Source organism: Phyllobates terribilis, unplaced genomic scaffold (genome assembly GCF_046119375.1).
Source record: "Phyllobates terribilis strain yellow unplaced genomic scaffold, ASM4611937v1 Scaffold_4__5_contigs__length_816908805, whole genome shotgun sequence".
Classification (NCBI taxonomy): domain Eukaryota; kingdom Metazoa; phylum Chordata; class Amphibia; order Anura; family Dendrobatidae; genus Phyllobates; species Phyllobates terribilis.
Genome location: NW_027362764.1, coordinates 53,322,580 through 53,335,928, shown reverse-complemented (window position 1 = coordinate 53,335,928; position 13,349 = coordinate 53,322,580). Strand labels below are relative to the sequence as shown.

The window sequence follows — 13,349 nt, the reverse complement described above, 5'->3', positions numbered from 1 at the left end:
CGCAGACAGGAGAGGGAGCGGGGCGAGCCCCAGACTACCGGGGCAGCCCCTGTCCTGGATGCCAGTCTTGCTGCTGAGGCCCCAAGGGATGATGAGTTGGATGAGGAGGTCAGGAGGATCCACAGGGAGGAAACCGCCTCTGCCTCAGAATCCTCCCATTATGAAAGTATGGATGAGGATAATAAGCGGTGGCTAGAGAACAAGCGTAAGCTCGGCACCAAAAAGAAGAAAAAGAAGGGAGATAAAACATCTTCTCCCGCTCTGACCAAGGTACCTAAGGAAGGTAAAACTGACTCCCCTCTGGTTGGTCTTTCTAACCGGTTCCAAGCCCTTGATAACATCTTTTCCTCTGAGGAGGAGGCCGAGGGTGAGGTTCCGGCTTCAGCGGAGCTTACAGGGGGTGCCGAGTCTCCTTCTCCTGGGGATGCAGGGTCCTTGGGGGGAGGGACTGGCCCAGAGTCCGGAGACGAGGACGAGAAAAGAAGGAAAAATGTGGGAATGGACACCTCTATGTCATTAAAGAGGGGGAAGGATTCCTCCTCTGAGGCAGAGGGTAAGGGGAGTGGGAAGAAGAAAGCCATCTAACTCAATCACCAATGATGGCGGTACCCACTCCGTTGACGCTGGCTTCCATTAATGTCGCCAGCATTAAGTCAAATATGGCTAGATTTGTGGCCTTTGATTTTCTCAGCCGGGTTGAAGCTGATATTTTCTTTTTGCAAGAGACCAGGCTGCCAAATATGGCAGAGGTGTTTATAGCTAAGAGGGAGTGGAGACTCGGGCCCTCCTATTGGTCTCTTGCGGCCGAGCCGTATAGCGGAGTGGCGGTCCTTTTTACCGCACCAGTAGAATGCCGACGGGTTATTGAGTTAGAAATGGGGAGGTGCCTGATATTAGATGTCCTCATGAAGGGACAGGAGCTTCGGCTCATTAACATTTATGGTCCCCAATCTAAGTGGGACCGGAAGTGTCTCTTTACGAGGATCAAGCCCTACCTTTTTACGAGTCGGCAGGTCGTCTTTGGAGGGGACTTCAACACTGTCACGAGGCCCCGGGATAGAGGAGGTTCCAGAGACAAGCTGACTTATGATAGCGTCGCCCTTAATAGTATAGCTAGTGAGGCTCGCCTGGTGGATGTCCACATCCGGCACACCCCAGGCCACGAGGGGTTCACCTATCATAGAGGTAACTGTAGGTCCAGGATAGACAGGTTTTATTTAAAGGAGGAAGCCGTCTCTTCAGCAGTATCTGTTGTTGAGGTGGAGTTCTCCGATCACTGTATGATTTTGTTTTCCCTGAATGTTACAGAGACCCCCCGGATGGGAAGAGGCTTTTGGAGGCTCAATTCGTCTCTCTTGGAAGAAGCGGAGATAAGACAGTCTTTTGAGGATTTTCTTCAGAGCCAGGTACCCTTACTGGATCTTTGTAGTAGTAAGTCAGAGTGGTGGGAGATGTTCAAGAAAAGGGTGGCGAGATTCTTCCGCCAGCTCTCGAGCCTCAGGAGCCTGGACAGGTATCGCCTGTATCAGGGCCTGAGGAGGAAACTCGAGCATCTTGTCTCAACTGGAGGTAGCCGCGAGGAGATCTCCAGAGTGAAATCTTTGCTAATGAGGTGTCAGTATGATAGACACGCATCTTTGGTTTTTGAGAGGGATTACGGGAAGTACCGCTCGCCCGACCCTTACAGAAACTGCAAGATGTCAGTGAATAGTAAAGTTGTTACAGGACTGGTTGACACTGCGGGGTCCCTGAAAAGATCCAGATCGGGGATCCTGGAGGTCGTCAGATCCTTCTACTCGCACCTCTTGGGGAAGAGGGATCTGGATTGGGATGAGATGTCGGCTTTTCTGGCTGAAGCCGTCCCCGAACCAGGGGTAGACCCCTCTCTTGGCGTTTTGACAGAGATGATTAGGGAAGAGGAAGTTAAGTTGGCGATTGAAGGGCTTGCCCTGAAGAAATCTCCCGGTCCGGATGGCTTAACATCTGAATTCTATAAGACCTTTAAGGACGCCTTGGTTCCCCTCTTGACTGAGGTATTCAATGAGTGTCTTTCCTCGGGCACTCTGCCAAAGTCAATGAGGAGGTCTGCCCTGATCATCTTGTCAAAGGGTAAGGACCCATCTTGCATTGAGAATTGGCGTCCCATAGCGCTTCTCAATGCAGACAGGAAGGTTTTGGCAAAGGTGCTGTTTAATCGGCTGGTGAAATTTGCACCCCAGCTCCTTTCGGGGGCCCAGCATTGCTCTGTTCCGAGCCGCAGTACAATTAGTGCTGTACTCTGTGTCCGAGAGGCGGTGGAGCAGGGTGGGGCTGGCCACTGGAAGGGGTACATGCTGTCATTGGACCAGGCAAAAGCGTTTGATCGGGTTAATCATGAGTACCTCTGGTCTGTCCTTCTGAGGTATGGCCTGCCGGGGGGGTTCGTTGATTGGCTTAAGACCTTGTACGCTGGGGCAGAGAGTTTCCCGCTTGTGAATGGTCGGATTGGCAGCTCTTTTGAGGTTGGGTGTGGTGTTCGCCAGGGTTGTCCCTTGAGCCCGCTACTGTACGCGTTTTCGATTGACCCACTTCTTAGGAGGGTGGAGCGTGGACCGTTAGCTGGGATCGGGATGGACCGGGCAGCACCGGAAGCCACTCTGAGAGTGGTTGCGTATGCCGATGACGTCACCGTTTTTGTTTCCTCTGATGGGGAGGCAGAATGGCTGATGTCAGAGGTAAATCGCATCCGGGTCTAAGATCAACCGGGATAAGTGTGAGAGTCTCTGGCTGGGAGGAGGAGATCCTGGTTTTGATCTCCCGGACACCCTTCCAGAACCCAAAGTCTCTGCAAAAGTTCTTGGCATCGAATTTGGCCAGGGGGATTACCCCAAACAAAATTGGGACAGCAGGCTAGAGATCGCCACTCAGAAGGTGAACCAATGGAAGGGTTGGTCTTTGACCCTAAGGGAAAGGGTAAACCTGATCAAAACTTACCTGCTCCCTTTGCTGATCTATCTGGGCAGTGTGTGCATCTTGCCAGAGCCTCTCTGGACTCGGGTCTACAGTTTGTTCTTTCAACTGTTATGGGGGAATAGACTGAACCTGGTCAAGAGGGAGGTTACTTACCGTACAAGGAGACTAGGAGGGTTGGGTATGGTCAACCCTGTGGTATTCTTTGTGAATACCTTCATTAAGATCAATATTGCAAACCTCTGGAAAGAGAGGGCTCCTCCGTGGGTATTCTCCTGTAAGGGATGGTTTCAGCCTTTCTTCCAGGAATGGGAGACAGGAGGGCAAGTGAAGGATCTCCGCACACCGCATGGACATCTCCCGGCTTACGCTACCGTGGTTCTGAAGGTAATTCGCCGGTGGGGTCTGGGAATGTGGGAGGTCAGGACTCTGCCAAGGAAGCTCCTTGACAAAAGGGTTCTGTTGACCCATTTTCAGAGGCCTCTGGCGCTCAGGGATTGCCCAAGTCGGGATCTTGGGGTGGGTCTGCATCTTTTGAATTCTATCAGGATCCCCTCGAAGGTTTGGGACTTGGCTTGGCGCTGCTTCCATGGGAAACTGTGTGTGAGGGACAATCTGAAGTGTAGGAGCTCTGAGGACAGGAACTGTCCTCGGGAGCATTGTGGTACCATGCTTGAAAGCATGGACCACTTCCTGCTTTGTTGTCCCTTTAACACAGAGGTGTACAACAGGGTGGGCGCCTCCATTGGCTGGCCCCGGCTGGCCGGTCTCTCTTATGCGGAATGGGCCTATGGAGCATTCGGGGACCTGGGTGGTCGGGACCGCTGCACCTTATTTCTAGTTAGCGCAGTGGTTAGGTATCACACGTGGAACGCACGGTGCTTAGTATCGACGCAGCGGAAAATCCTCCCAGTGGACGATGTGTTTAGGACCATACTCGGTGACCTGGTGAAGGTACGTTCTCTGGAGTATGAGAGACTGGGTACACGGAGGGCCGCTCTCCTCTGGAGGGGCTTTTCTTTTAGTGTGCCCTAGTCTGGTCATCTCCTCTCCTGGTGGTGGGCTGCTGCTGACACCATAGATTTTTGTTTTATTGATCAGTAGACAGTGATGTAGGGCTGCAGGCGCCGAACTTGGGCTTTGTCAGTTGTGGTTATTGTATTGTTTGTTTCTGTATATATTGTATATATGGGTTTGGGTGTAGGTGTTAGGTTGGGTGGTGGGAAAAGGGGGGAGGTGGGTTCATCTTGTGGGACACTGGTTATTTGGGTGAAAAACTGGCACTGCCTGATCTGGCCTATGGACGTTGGACATGGACTGAGGCATGAGACGCAGGACCAGCTCTCAGGTCAGTGCCGGGGAGGGACTGGTGGGCTCGAGTGTGGGGGGTTTTGTTTTGTCTTGTATATATTTGTATAGTTAGCATTTATTTTATTTAAAAAAAAAAAAAAAAAAGAATGTATATATTAGTTTGTATATAATTTGTCGGTTATTGTTTATTATATTGTTATTATTTGTTTGGTAACCGGACCAGATGTCATGGTGTAGGTAGTTATTATTGTGTATATATGTATAATATGTGTGTGAGGAGAGAGGGAGCGGCTGGACCAGTTCATTACATTGTTTATTTTCTGGTTATTAATTTTGTTATGTTTCTGTTATTATTATTGTTATGTTTTTCATTTTTATAATAAAAGATCTACAGGATGTAACTCAGGATCAGTACAGGATCAGTAATGTAATGTATGTACACAGTGACTGCACCAGCAGAATAGTGAGTGCAGCTCTGGAGTATAATACAGGATGTAACTCAGGATCAGTAATGTAATGTATGTACACAGTGGCTGCACCAGCAGAATAGTGAGTGCAGCTCTGGAATATAATACAGGATGTAACTCAGGATCAGTACAGGATCAGTAATGTAATGTATGTACACAGTGACTGCACCAGCAGAATAGTGAGTGCAGCTCTGGAGTATAATACAGGATGTAACTCAGGATCAGTACAGGATCAGTAATGTAATGTATGTACACAGCGACTGCACCAGCAGAATAGTGAGTGCAGCTCTGGAGTATAATACAGGATGTAACTCAGGATCAGTAATGTAATGTATGTACACAGTGGCTGCACCAGCAGAATAGTGAGTGCAGCTCTGGAATATAATACAGGATGTAACTCAGGATCAGTACAGGATCAGTAATGTAATGTATGTACACAGTGACTGCACCAGCAGAATAGTGAGTGCAGCTCTGGAGTATAATACAGGATGTAACTCAGGATCAGTACAGGATCAGTAATGTAATGTATGTACACAGTGGCTGCACCAGCAGAATAGTGAGTGCAGCTCTGGAATATAATACAGGATGTAACTCAGGATCAGTACAGGATCAGTAATGTAATGTATGTACACAGTGACTGCACCAGCAGAATAGTGAGTGCAGCTCTGGAGTATAATACAGGATGTAACTCAGGATCAGTACAGGATCAGTAATGTAATGTATGTACACAGCGACTGCACCAGCAGAATAGTGAGTGCAGCTCTGGAGTATAATACAGGATGTAACTCAGGATCAGTACAGGATCAGTAATGTAATGTATGTACACAGTGACTGCACCAGCAGAATAGGGAGTGCAGCTCTGGAGTATAATACAGGAGGTAACTCAGGATCAGTACAGGATCAGTAATGTAATGTATGTACACAGTGACTGCACCAGCAGAATAGTGAGTGCAGCTCTGGAGTATAATACAGGATGTAACTCCGGATCAGTATAGGATCAGTAATGTAATGTATGTACACAGTGACTGCACCAGCAGAATAGTGAGTGCAGCTCTGGAGTATAATACAGGATGTAACTCAGGATCAGTAATGTAATGTATGTGCACAGTGACTGCACCAGCAGAATAGTGAGTGCAGCTCTGGAGTATAATACAGGATGTAACTCAGGATCAGTACAGGATCAGTAATGTAATGTATGTACACAGTGACTGCACCAGCAGAATAGGGAGTGCAGCTCTGGAGTATAATACAGGAGGTAACTCAGGATCAGTACAGGATCAGTAATGTAATGTATGTACACAGTGACTGCACCAGCAGAATAGTGAGTGCAGCTCTGGAGTATAATACAGGATGTAACTCCGGATCAGTACAGGATCAGTAATGTAATGTATGTACACAGTGACTGCACCAGCAGAATAGTGAGTGCAGCTCTGGAGTATAATACAGGATGTAACTCAGGATCAGTAATGTAATGTATGTACACAGTGACTGCACCAGCAGAATAGTGAGTGCAGCTCTGGAGTATAATACAGGATGTAACTCAGGATCAGTACAGGATCAGTAATGTAATGTATGTGCACAGTGACTGCACCAGCAGAATAGTGAGTGCAGCTCTGGAGTATAATACAGGATGTAACTCAGGATCAGTACAGGATCAGTAATGTAATGTATGTACACAGTGACTCCACCAGCAGAATAGTGAGTGCAGCTCTGGAGTATAATACAGGATGTAACTCAGGATCAGTACAGGATCAGTAATGTTATATATTTATAATCTGACTCGGTTTCTTCTTATAGCTTCCTTTGAAATGATAACTGTAATAAACACAACACAATAGACTACTAAAAATAAACTATCCCTTTAAGGATAATACACAGCCCTTACAGCTCATCTAGTTGCCTTATTTGACCAGGTGCTGGATACAGATAAGCTGTGCACCACTGCTGTAGGTAAAGTGTTTAGGACAAGAACAACCGATATATTGTATCATCTAACACACACAGACGTCACAGTTTATGACCAGATTTGGGTATTCTTTGGTAACTTTATGTGTTGTGATACTTTTCTGCCCATTCACACCCACGCTGCACCTCTCCATACTTCCCAAGGGTTGTTCTTTTGGAAGACAGTCCTTACATTTCAGTCACGAGCAGAAGCTTCAGTCACAGATCAATGCAAAATCAGTGACAGCCGATGTCTGGCCATGTACTGTGTGTAATCCTGTGTATTCCTATGTGGCAGAGCGGCCCCACAATGACGGGGTCCGGGAATGAATGCTGTACTCCTTACTATGTGTGCTGTATTACTGTAAACCCTAGAGCGATACGTCTACCTCTGCGGGTACATGCATACCTCTGCGGGTACATGCATACCTCTGTGGGTACATACCCCTGTGGGTACATGCCTACCTCTGTGGGTATATACATACCTCTGTGGGTATATACATACCTCTGTGGGCACATGCCTACCTCTGTGGGTACATACCCCTGTGGGTACATGCCTACCTCTGTGAGTATATACATACCTCTGTGGGTGCATGCCTACCTCTGTGGGCACATGCCTACCTCTGTGGGTATATACATACCTCTGTGGGTACATGCCTACCTCTGTGGGCACATGCCTACCTCTGTGGGTATATACATACCTCTGTGGGCACATGCCTACCTCTGTGGGCACATGCCTACCTCTGTGGGTATATATATACCTCTGTGGGTACATGCATACCTCTGTGGGTACATGCCTACCTCTGTGGGTATATACATACCTCTGTGGGTGCATGCCTACCTCTGTGGGCACATGCCTACCTCTGTGGGTATATACATACCTCTGTGGGTACATGCCTACCTCTGTGGGCACATGCCTACCTCTGTGGGTATATACATACCTCTGTGGGCACATGCCTACCTCTGTGGGTATATATATACCTCTGTGGGTACATGCATACCTCTGTGGGTACATGCCTACCTCTGTGGGCACATGCCTACCTCTGTGGGTATATACATACCTCTGTGGGTACATGCCTACCTCTGTGGGCACATGCCTACCTCTGTGGGTATATACATACCTCTGTGGGCACATGCCTACCTCTGTGGGTACATGCATACCTCTGTGGGCACATGCCTACCTCTGTGGGTACATGCCTACCTCTGTGGGCACATGCCTACCTCTGTGGGTATATACATACCTCTGTGGGTACATGCCTACCTCTGTGGGTACATGCATACCTCTGTGGGCACATGCCTACCTCTGTGGGCACATGCCTACCTCTGTGGGTATATACATACCTCTGTTGGTACATGCCTACCTCTGTGGGTACATGCATATGTAGCGCCCCGAGGGTTCGGTTGCTACAGGGGTATTGCACCTCAACCAGAGGTGTGATATTCCACTCCCAGGTAAGGATGTAGTATGGACCAGGGCTCAGTTAGCTGCATACACACACTCACCCCATTTCCAGGGGACAGCTCGACGGTGCTCCCATTTTATGCAGGCACAACTGACCATGTCCCTGGCTGGAGTGGGGAGGGGGGAGAGAACCCGGTGATGTAGGAGCAGAAGGGGATGGTTTCTGGAGCATAGGAAGAAGCTCATTGGGTGCAGGTCACCTGAGCTCAGACACAGAGAAACAGATAAAAGGTGGGAGCCATCTTAGGTTCAGTGAGTAGTGAGAGAAGTAGTCAGTCAGAGAGAGCTGACAGGGAGCTGCGGCTCAGCCTGAGCTCAGCTCCACGAGGCAGGCCTAGAGAGAAGGCCGGGGCCAGAGAAGAAGGAGAAGGAAGGAAGGAGAGGGGACAGAGGAGTAGAAAGGCTCCAGAAACAAGAAGGCAGAAGGGACCCTAAGAGAGAGCAGAACGGACAGCAACCGTTGCAAACCCGCGTTATATCGGGTGAAGGGTCAGGCCGTGGAAGGGTACCGGATTCCCAAGTTGGTGGAGGTAAATCATCCCTCAGCCAAGAACCGGAGGTCGTGATCATCTATTGGTGCGACCCCCCGCCAAACCAGCTAGGAAGGCACCATATAGGATAGCGGGAAGCGGAGGCCAACGTTTGCCCCCAAGGTCCGCGGTAGCTGGACAGAAGTTTGGTCACTGTTGGGGCACGAGAGGCCAGAGAAAGGACAGAAGGGGGTCCTGTGCCATACTCCTGAATTGCCTGGGGGTTGACCGAGCCCCTCACCTGGTGGACGCAGCACAGCTTGGGCAGTCATTGCTGACAGAAGTGACTCGGATAACAACTGTGAGTAAAAGACCCTGGACTGCATCATTGGACTCAGTGTGATTTCTGCTGCGCCGGCACCATCACCCCCAGCATCCACCTACACTGCCCTGATTCTACACTCTTCCCGTGGGGAGTTATCCTACCCCTGTGCTGCACACCAACACCAGCCTCAGTGGACTGCCTTGCAGCGGCGGTTATCTCTGACCGCAATCCACGGGTGGCGTAGTCGGACATTCAAAACATTGACAAATAGACTGCCACAACTTGGTCTGACCACCCTGAGCCACAGGACCGAGTTGCCACTACTACCCCCAGCATCGTACAGAAGGCCCGGTTCCGGGTACCCCACGGCCCAGGGGGCGAGTCACATACCTCTGTGGGCATATACATACCTCTGTGGGTACATGCCTACCTCTGTGGGCACATGCATACCTCTGTGGGTACATGCATACCTCTGTGGGTACATATCCCTGTGGGTACATGCATACCTCTGTGGGTACATGCATACCTCTGTGGGTACATATCCCTGTGGGTACATGCATACCTCTGTGGGCACATGCATACCTCTGTGGGTACATGCATACCTCTGTGGATACATGCATACCTCTGTGGGTACATGCATACCTCTGTGGGTACATGCCTACCTCTGTGGGTACATGCATACCTCTGTGGGTACATACCCCTGTGGGTACATGCCTACCTCTGTGGGTACATGCCTACCTCTGTGGGTACATGCATACCTCTGTGGGTACATACCCCTGTGGGTACATGCATACCTCTGTGGGTACATACCCCTGTGGGTACACGCATACCTCTGTGGATACATCCATACCTCTGTGGATACATGCATACCTCTGTGGGCACGTGCATACCTCTGTGGGTACATGCATACCTCTGTGGGTACATACCCCTGTGGGTACATGCATACCTCTGTGGGTACATGCCTACCTCTGTGGGTACATGCATACCTCTGTGGGCACATGCATACCTCTGTGGGCACATGCATACCTCTGTGGGTACATGCCTACCTCTGTGGGTACATGTATACCTCTGTGGGTACATACCCCTGTGGGTACATGCATACCTCTGTGGATACATGCATACCTCTGTGGATACATACCCCTGTGGGTACATGCATACCTCTGTGGGTACATACCCCTGTGGGTACATGCATACTTCTGTGGATACATACCCCTGTGGGTACATGCATACCTCTGTGGATACATACCCCTGTGGGTACATGCCTACCTGTGCGGGTTACATGCCTACCTCTGTGAGTACATGCCTACCTCTGTGAGTACATGCCTACCTCTGTGGGTACATACCCCTGTGGGTACATGCATACCTCTGTAGGTACATGCATACCTCTGTGGATACATACCTCTGTGGGTACATGCATACCTCTGCGGGTACATGCCTACCTCTGCGGGTACATGCATACCTCTGCGGGTACATGCCTACCTCTGTGGGTACATCCATACCTCTGTGGATACATGTATACCACTGTGGGTACATACCCCTGTGGGTACATGCATACCTCTGTGGGTACATACCCCTGTGGGTACATGCATACCTCTGTGGGTACATGCCTACCTCTGCGGGTACATGCCTACCTCTGCGAGTACATGCCTACCTCTGCGAGTACATGCATACCTCTGTGGGTACATACCCCTGTGGGTACATGCATACCTCTGTGGATACATACCCCTGTGGGTACATGCATACCTCTGCGGGTACATGCCTACCTCTGCGGGTACGGGCTACATGCCTATGTGCATGAACCCTATTTTTTTTCAGATTGTGCACAATACACTTTATTTGCTTTGATAACCAATTATTTGATACTACAGACCAAAAGTTAAAGAGAAGATATCATCATAAAATGACATATTGTTTAAATTACTTTTTATTTTGCTTAAATGTTTTACTTTCATATCATAGTCTGCAGTTGAAAATAAATCTTCTAGCTTTCACACCGGCCATATTGCCATTGCACATGCACATTAGCCACAATGAACAGACTTTGACCATGTATTGCATTAAAGCATCTAATGAGCGTGTGCAAAGGTCATTTTGAATGTAGAGGGAGCTGTGACATCACCTATTGTGAATTGTGGATCCTGTGTTATCTACTGTATATAGAGGTGTTATCAGTCATTGTACAGGAGGAGGAGGAGGTGAACTGTGATATCAACTATTGTGAATGGTGGATCTTGTGTTATCTCCTGTATATAGAGGTGTTATCAGTCATTGTACAGGAGGAGGAGGAGGTGAGCTATGAAATCACTTATTGTTATTGGTGGATCCTGTGTTATCTACTGTATATAGAGGTATTATCAGTCATTGTACAGGAGGAGGAGGAGGTCAGCTATGAAATCACTTATTGTGAATGGTGGATCCTGTGTTATCTACTGTATATAGAGGTGTTATCAGTCATTGTACAGGAGCAGGAGGAGGTGAGCTGTGATATCAGCTATTGTGAATGGTGGATCCTGGGTTATCTACTGTATATAGAGGTGTTATCAGTCATTGTACAGGAGGAGGAGGTGAGTTATGAAATCACTTATTGTGAATGGTGGATCCCGTGTTATCTACTGTATATAGAGGTGTTATCAGTCATTGTACAGGAGCAGGAGGAGGTGAGCTGTGATATCAGCTATTGTGAATGGTGGATCCTGGGTTATCTACTGTATATAGAGGTGTTATCAGTCATTGTACAGGAGGAGGAGGTGAGCTTTGAAATCACTTATTGTGAATGGTGGATCCCATGTTATCTACTGTATATAGAGGTGTTATCAGTCATTGTACAGGAGGAGGAGGTGAGCTGTGACATCACCTATTGTGAATGGTGGATCCTGTGTTATCTACTGTATATAGAGGTGTTATCAGTCATTGTACAGGAGCAGGAGGAGGTGAGCTGTGATATCAGCTATTGTGAATGGTGGATCCTGGGTTATCTACTGTATATAGAGGTGTTATCAGTCATTGTACAGGAGCAGGAGGAGGTGAGCTGTGATATCAGCTATTGTGAATGGTGGATCCTGTGTTATCTACTGTATATAGAGGTGTTATCAGTCATTGTACAGGAGGAGGAGGTGAGCTATGAAATCACTTATTGTGAATGGTGGATCCCGTGTTATCTACTGTATATAGAGGTGTTATCAGTCATTGTACAGGAGGGGGAGGAGGTGAGCTGTGATATCAGCTATTGTTATTGGTGGATCCTGTGTTATCAGAGGTGTTACCGGTCATTGTAATCCTGCCTCTGTTGGTAATAAGCCGAAAACTCTTGCTAAAAGGACAGGAATTATGAGTCTAAAATAGCCCTAGTGGAAAATTGCAAGATATTTTTTATAAAGATTGTAATATGAAAAAAAAAACATTGCAAATAAAAAAAAATACATGTAATAAAAAACACAGCTTTAAACAATAGGTGATTTTCTGATACACATGTCCTTTAGTCTTTGTGCTGCCACATTTATCACTGTCCTTAGCAGTAGCGAAACATAGACACATGTTCTGTATCGTCCCATATAATTCTATAGGTGCCATATTCAAGGTGTTCAGTATAGGACTGAATTTGCATTGCCGTTTCGCCGTTTCCCAGGGTGCTCTGGTGCAGTACATGGCCGTAGTCGTCCCTATGATTGTACAGCATCAGCAAGTATATAAAACCTATAAAATTGGGAGGAGGGTGTTGGTGACTTTTTGGGAGGACGGGCGTATGTGGCTACCATATCGATGGGTGCGCGAATGAGTGTATCAGATGTAGCAGAGCTGAGTTTGTCATTTATCTGTTACTTTCTTGGAAAGTAATTTTGATACTTAATGACAAATTCATGGATGGATAATAATGGATACACGACGGATACATCGCCGCAGCTGGACAGATGTGGCAGGCTGCACCCACACACCGCACTGTCATGTTTTCCATCCTGCCAGTGCTGTATGTGCCAGGGCGGCTGTATTCAGGGGGTATACGGGGCTCGCAGATATGTACCTGTCAGCAGGAGGGGGCCACATCTCACAGCAATCAGCTTCATCCCCAGCAGCCGCTGCATCTTCCCTCTCTCTGACTCTGGAAGGCAAGAACAGCAGCAGCAGCCTCATCCCCTCCTCTTCCTCTCCCTCCCTCCATCCATGTCCTTCCCTCCCTCCTCTACATCTCCCTCTCTTTCTCCTCTGTATCAGCCATTGACAATGTTCCCTCTCAGCCTCGGCAGATTCCTGGGGTTTGGGGAGGAATATCATGGAAGAAATGCAAGCAATTTACAGTACAAGCAGCACAATGCAGATGTGGCGTCCTCTGCGACCCTCTGGGACTATCAGGAGGGGAAGAGGGGCTGCCGACGTAACCACAGGTTCACGCACAAATTTATTTTTTGAGTTTTGTGGGTTTTTTT

The 13,349-nt window shown here is 48.3% G+C and overlaps 1 protein-coding gene across 4 annotated transcripts in view; it reads right to left on the bottom strand.

The window, feature by feature from the left end:
• Nucleotides 1-13,104, bottom strand: part of SGCE (sarcoglycan epsilon) — a 141,495-nt gene extending 128,391 nt beyond the window's left edge. For 3 of the 4 annotated variants that reach the window (XM_073677334.1, XM_073677336.1, XM_073677335.1), the window contains exon 1: nucleotides 12,947-13,094. In XM_073677334.1, coding sequence (XP_073533435.1) covers nucleotides 12,947-13,007 — 61 coding nt within the window. In that variant the 5' untranslated portion in view covers nucleotides 13,008-13,094. Of the gene's footprint in view, nucleotides 1-12,946 lie in introns of all 4 variants that reach the window. The other variant, XM_073677337.1, reaches the window with a different exon arrangement.
• Between the last annotated feature and the right edge of the window lie 245 nt (nucleotides 13,105-13,349).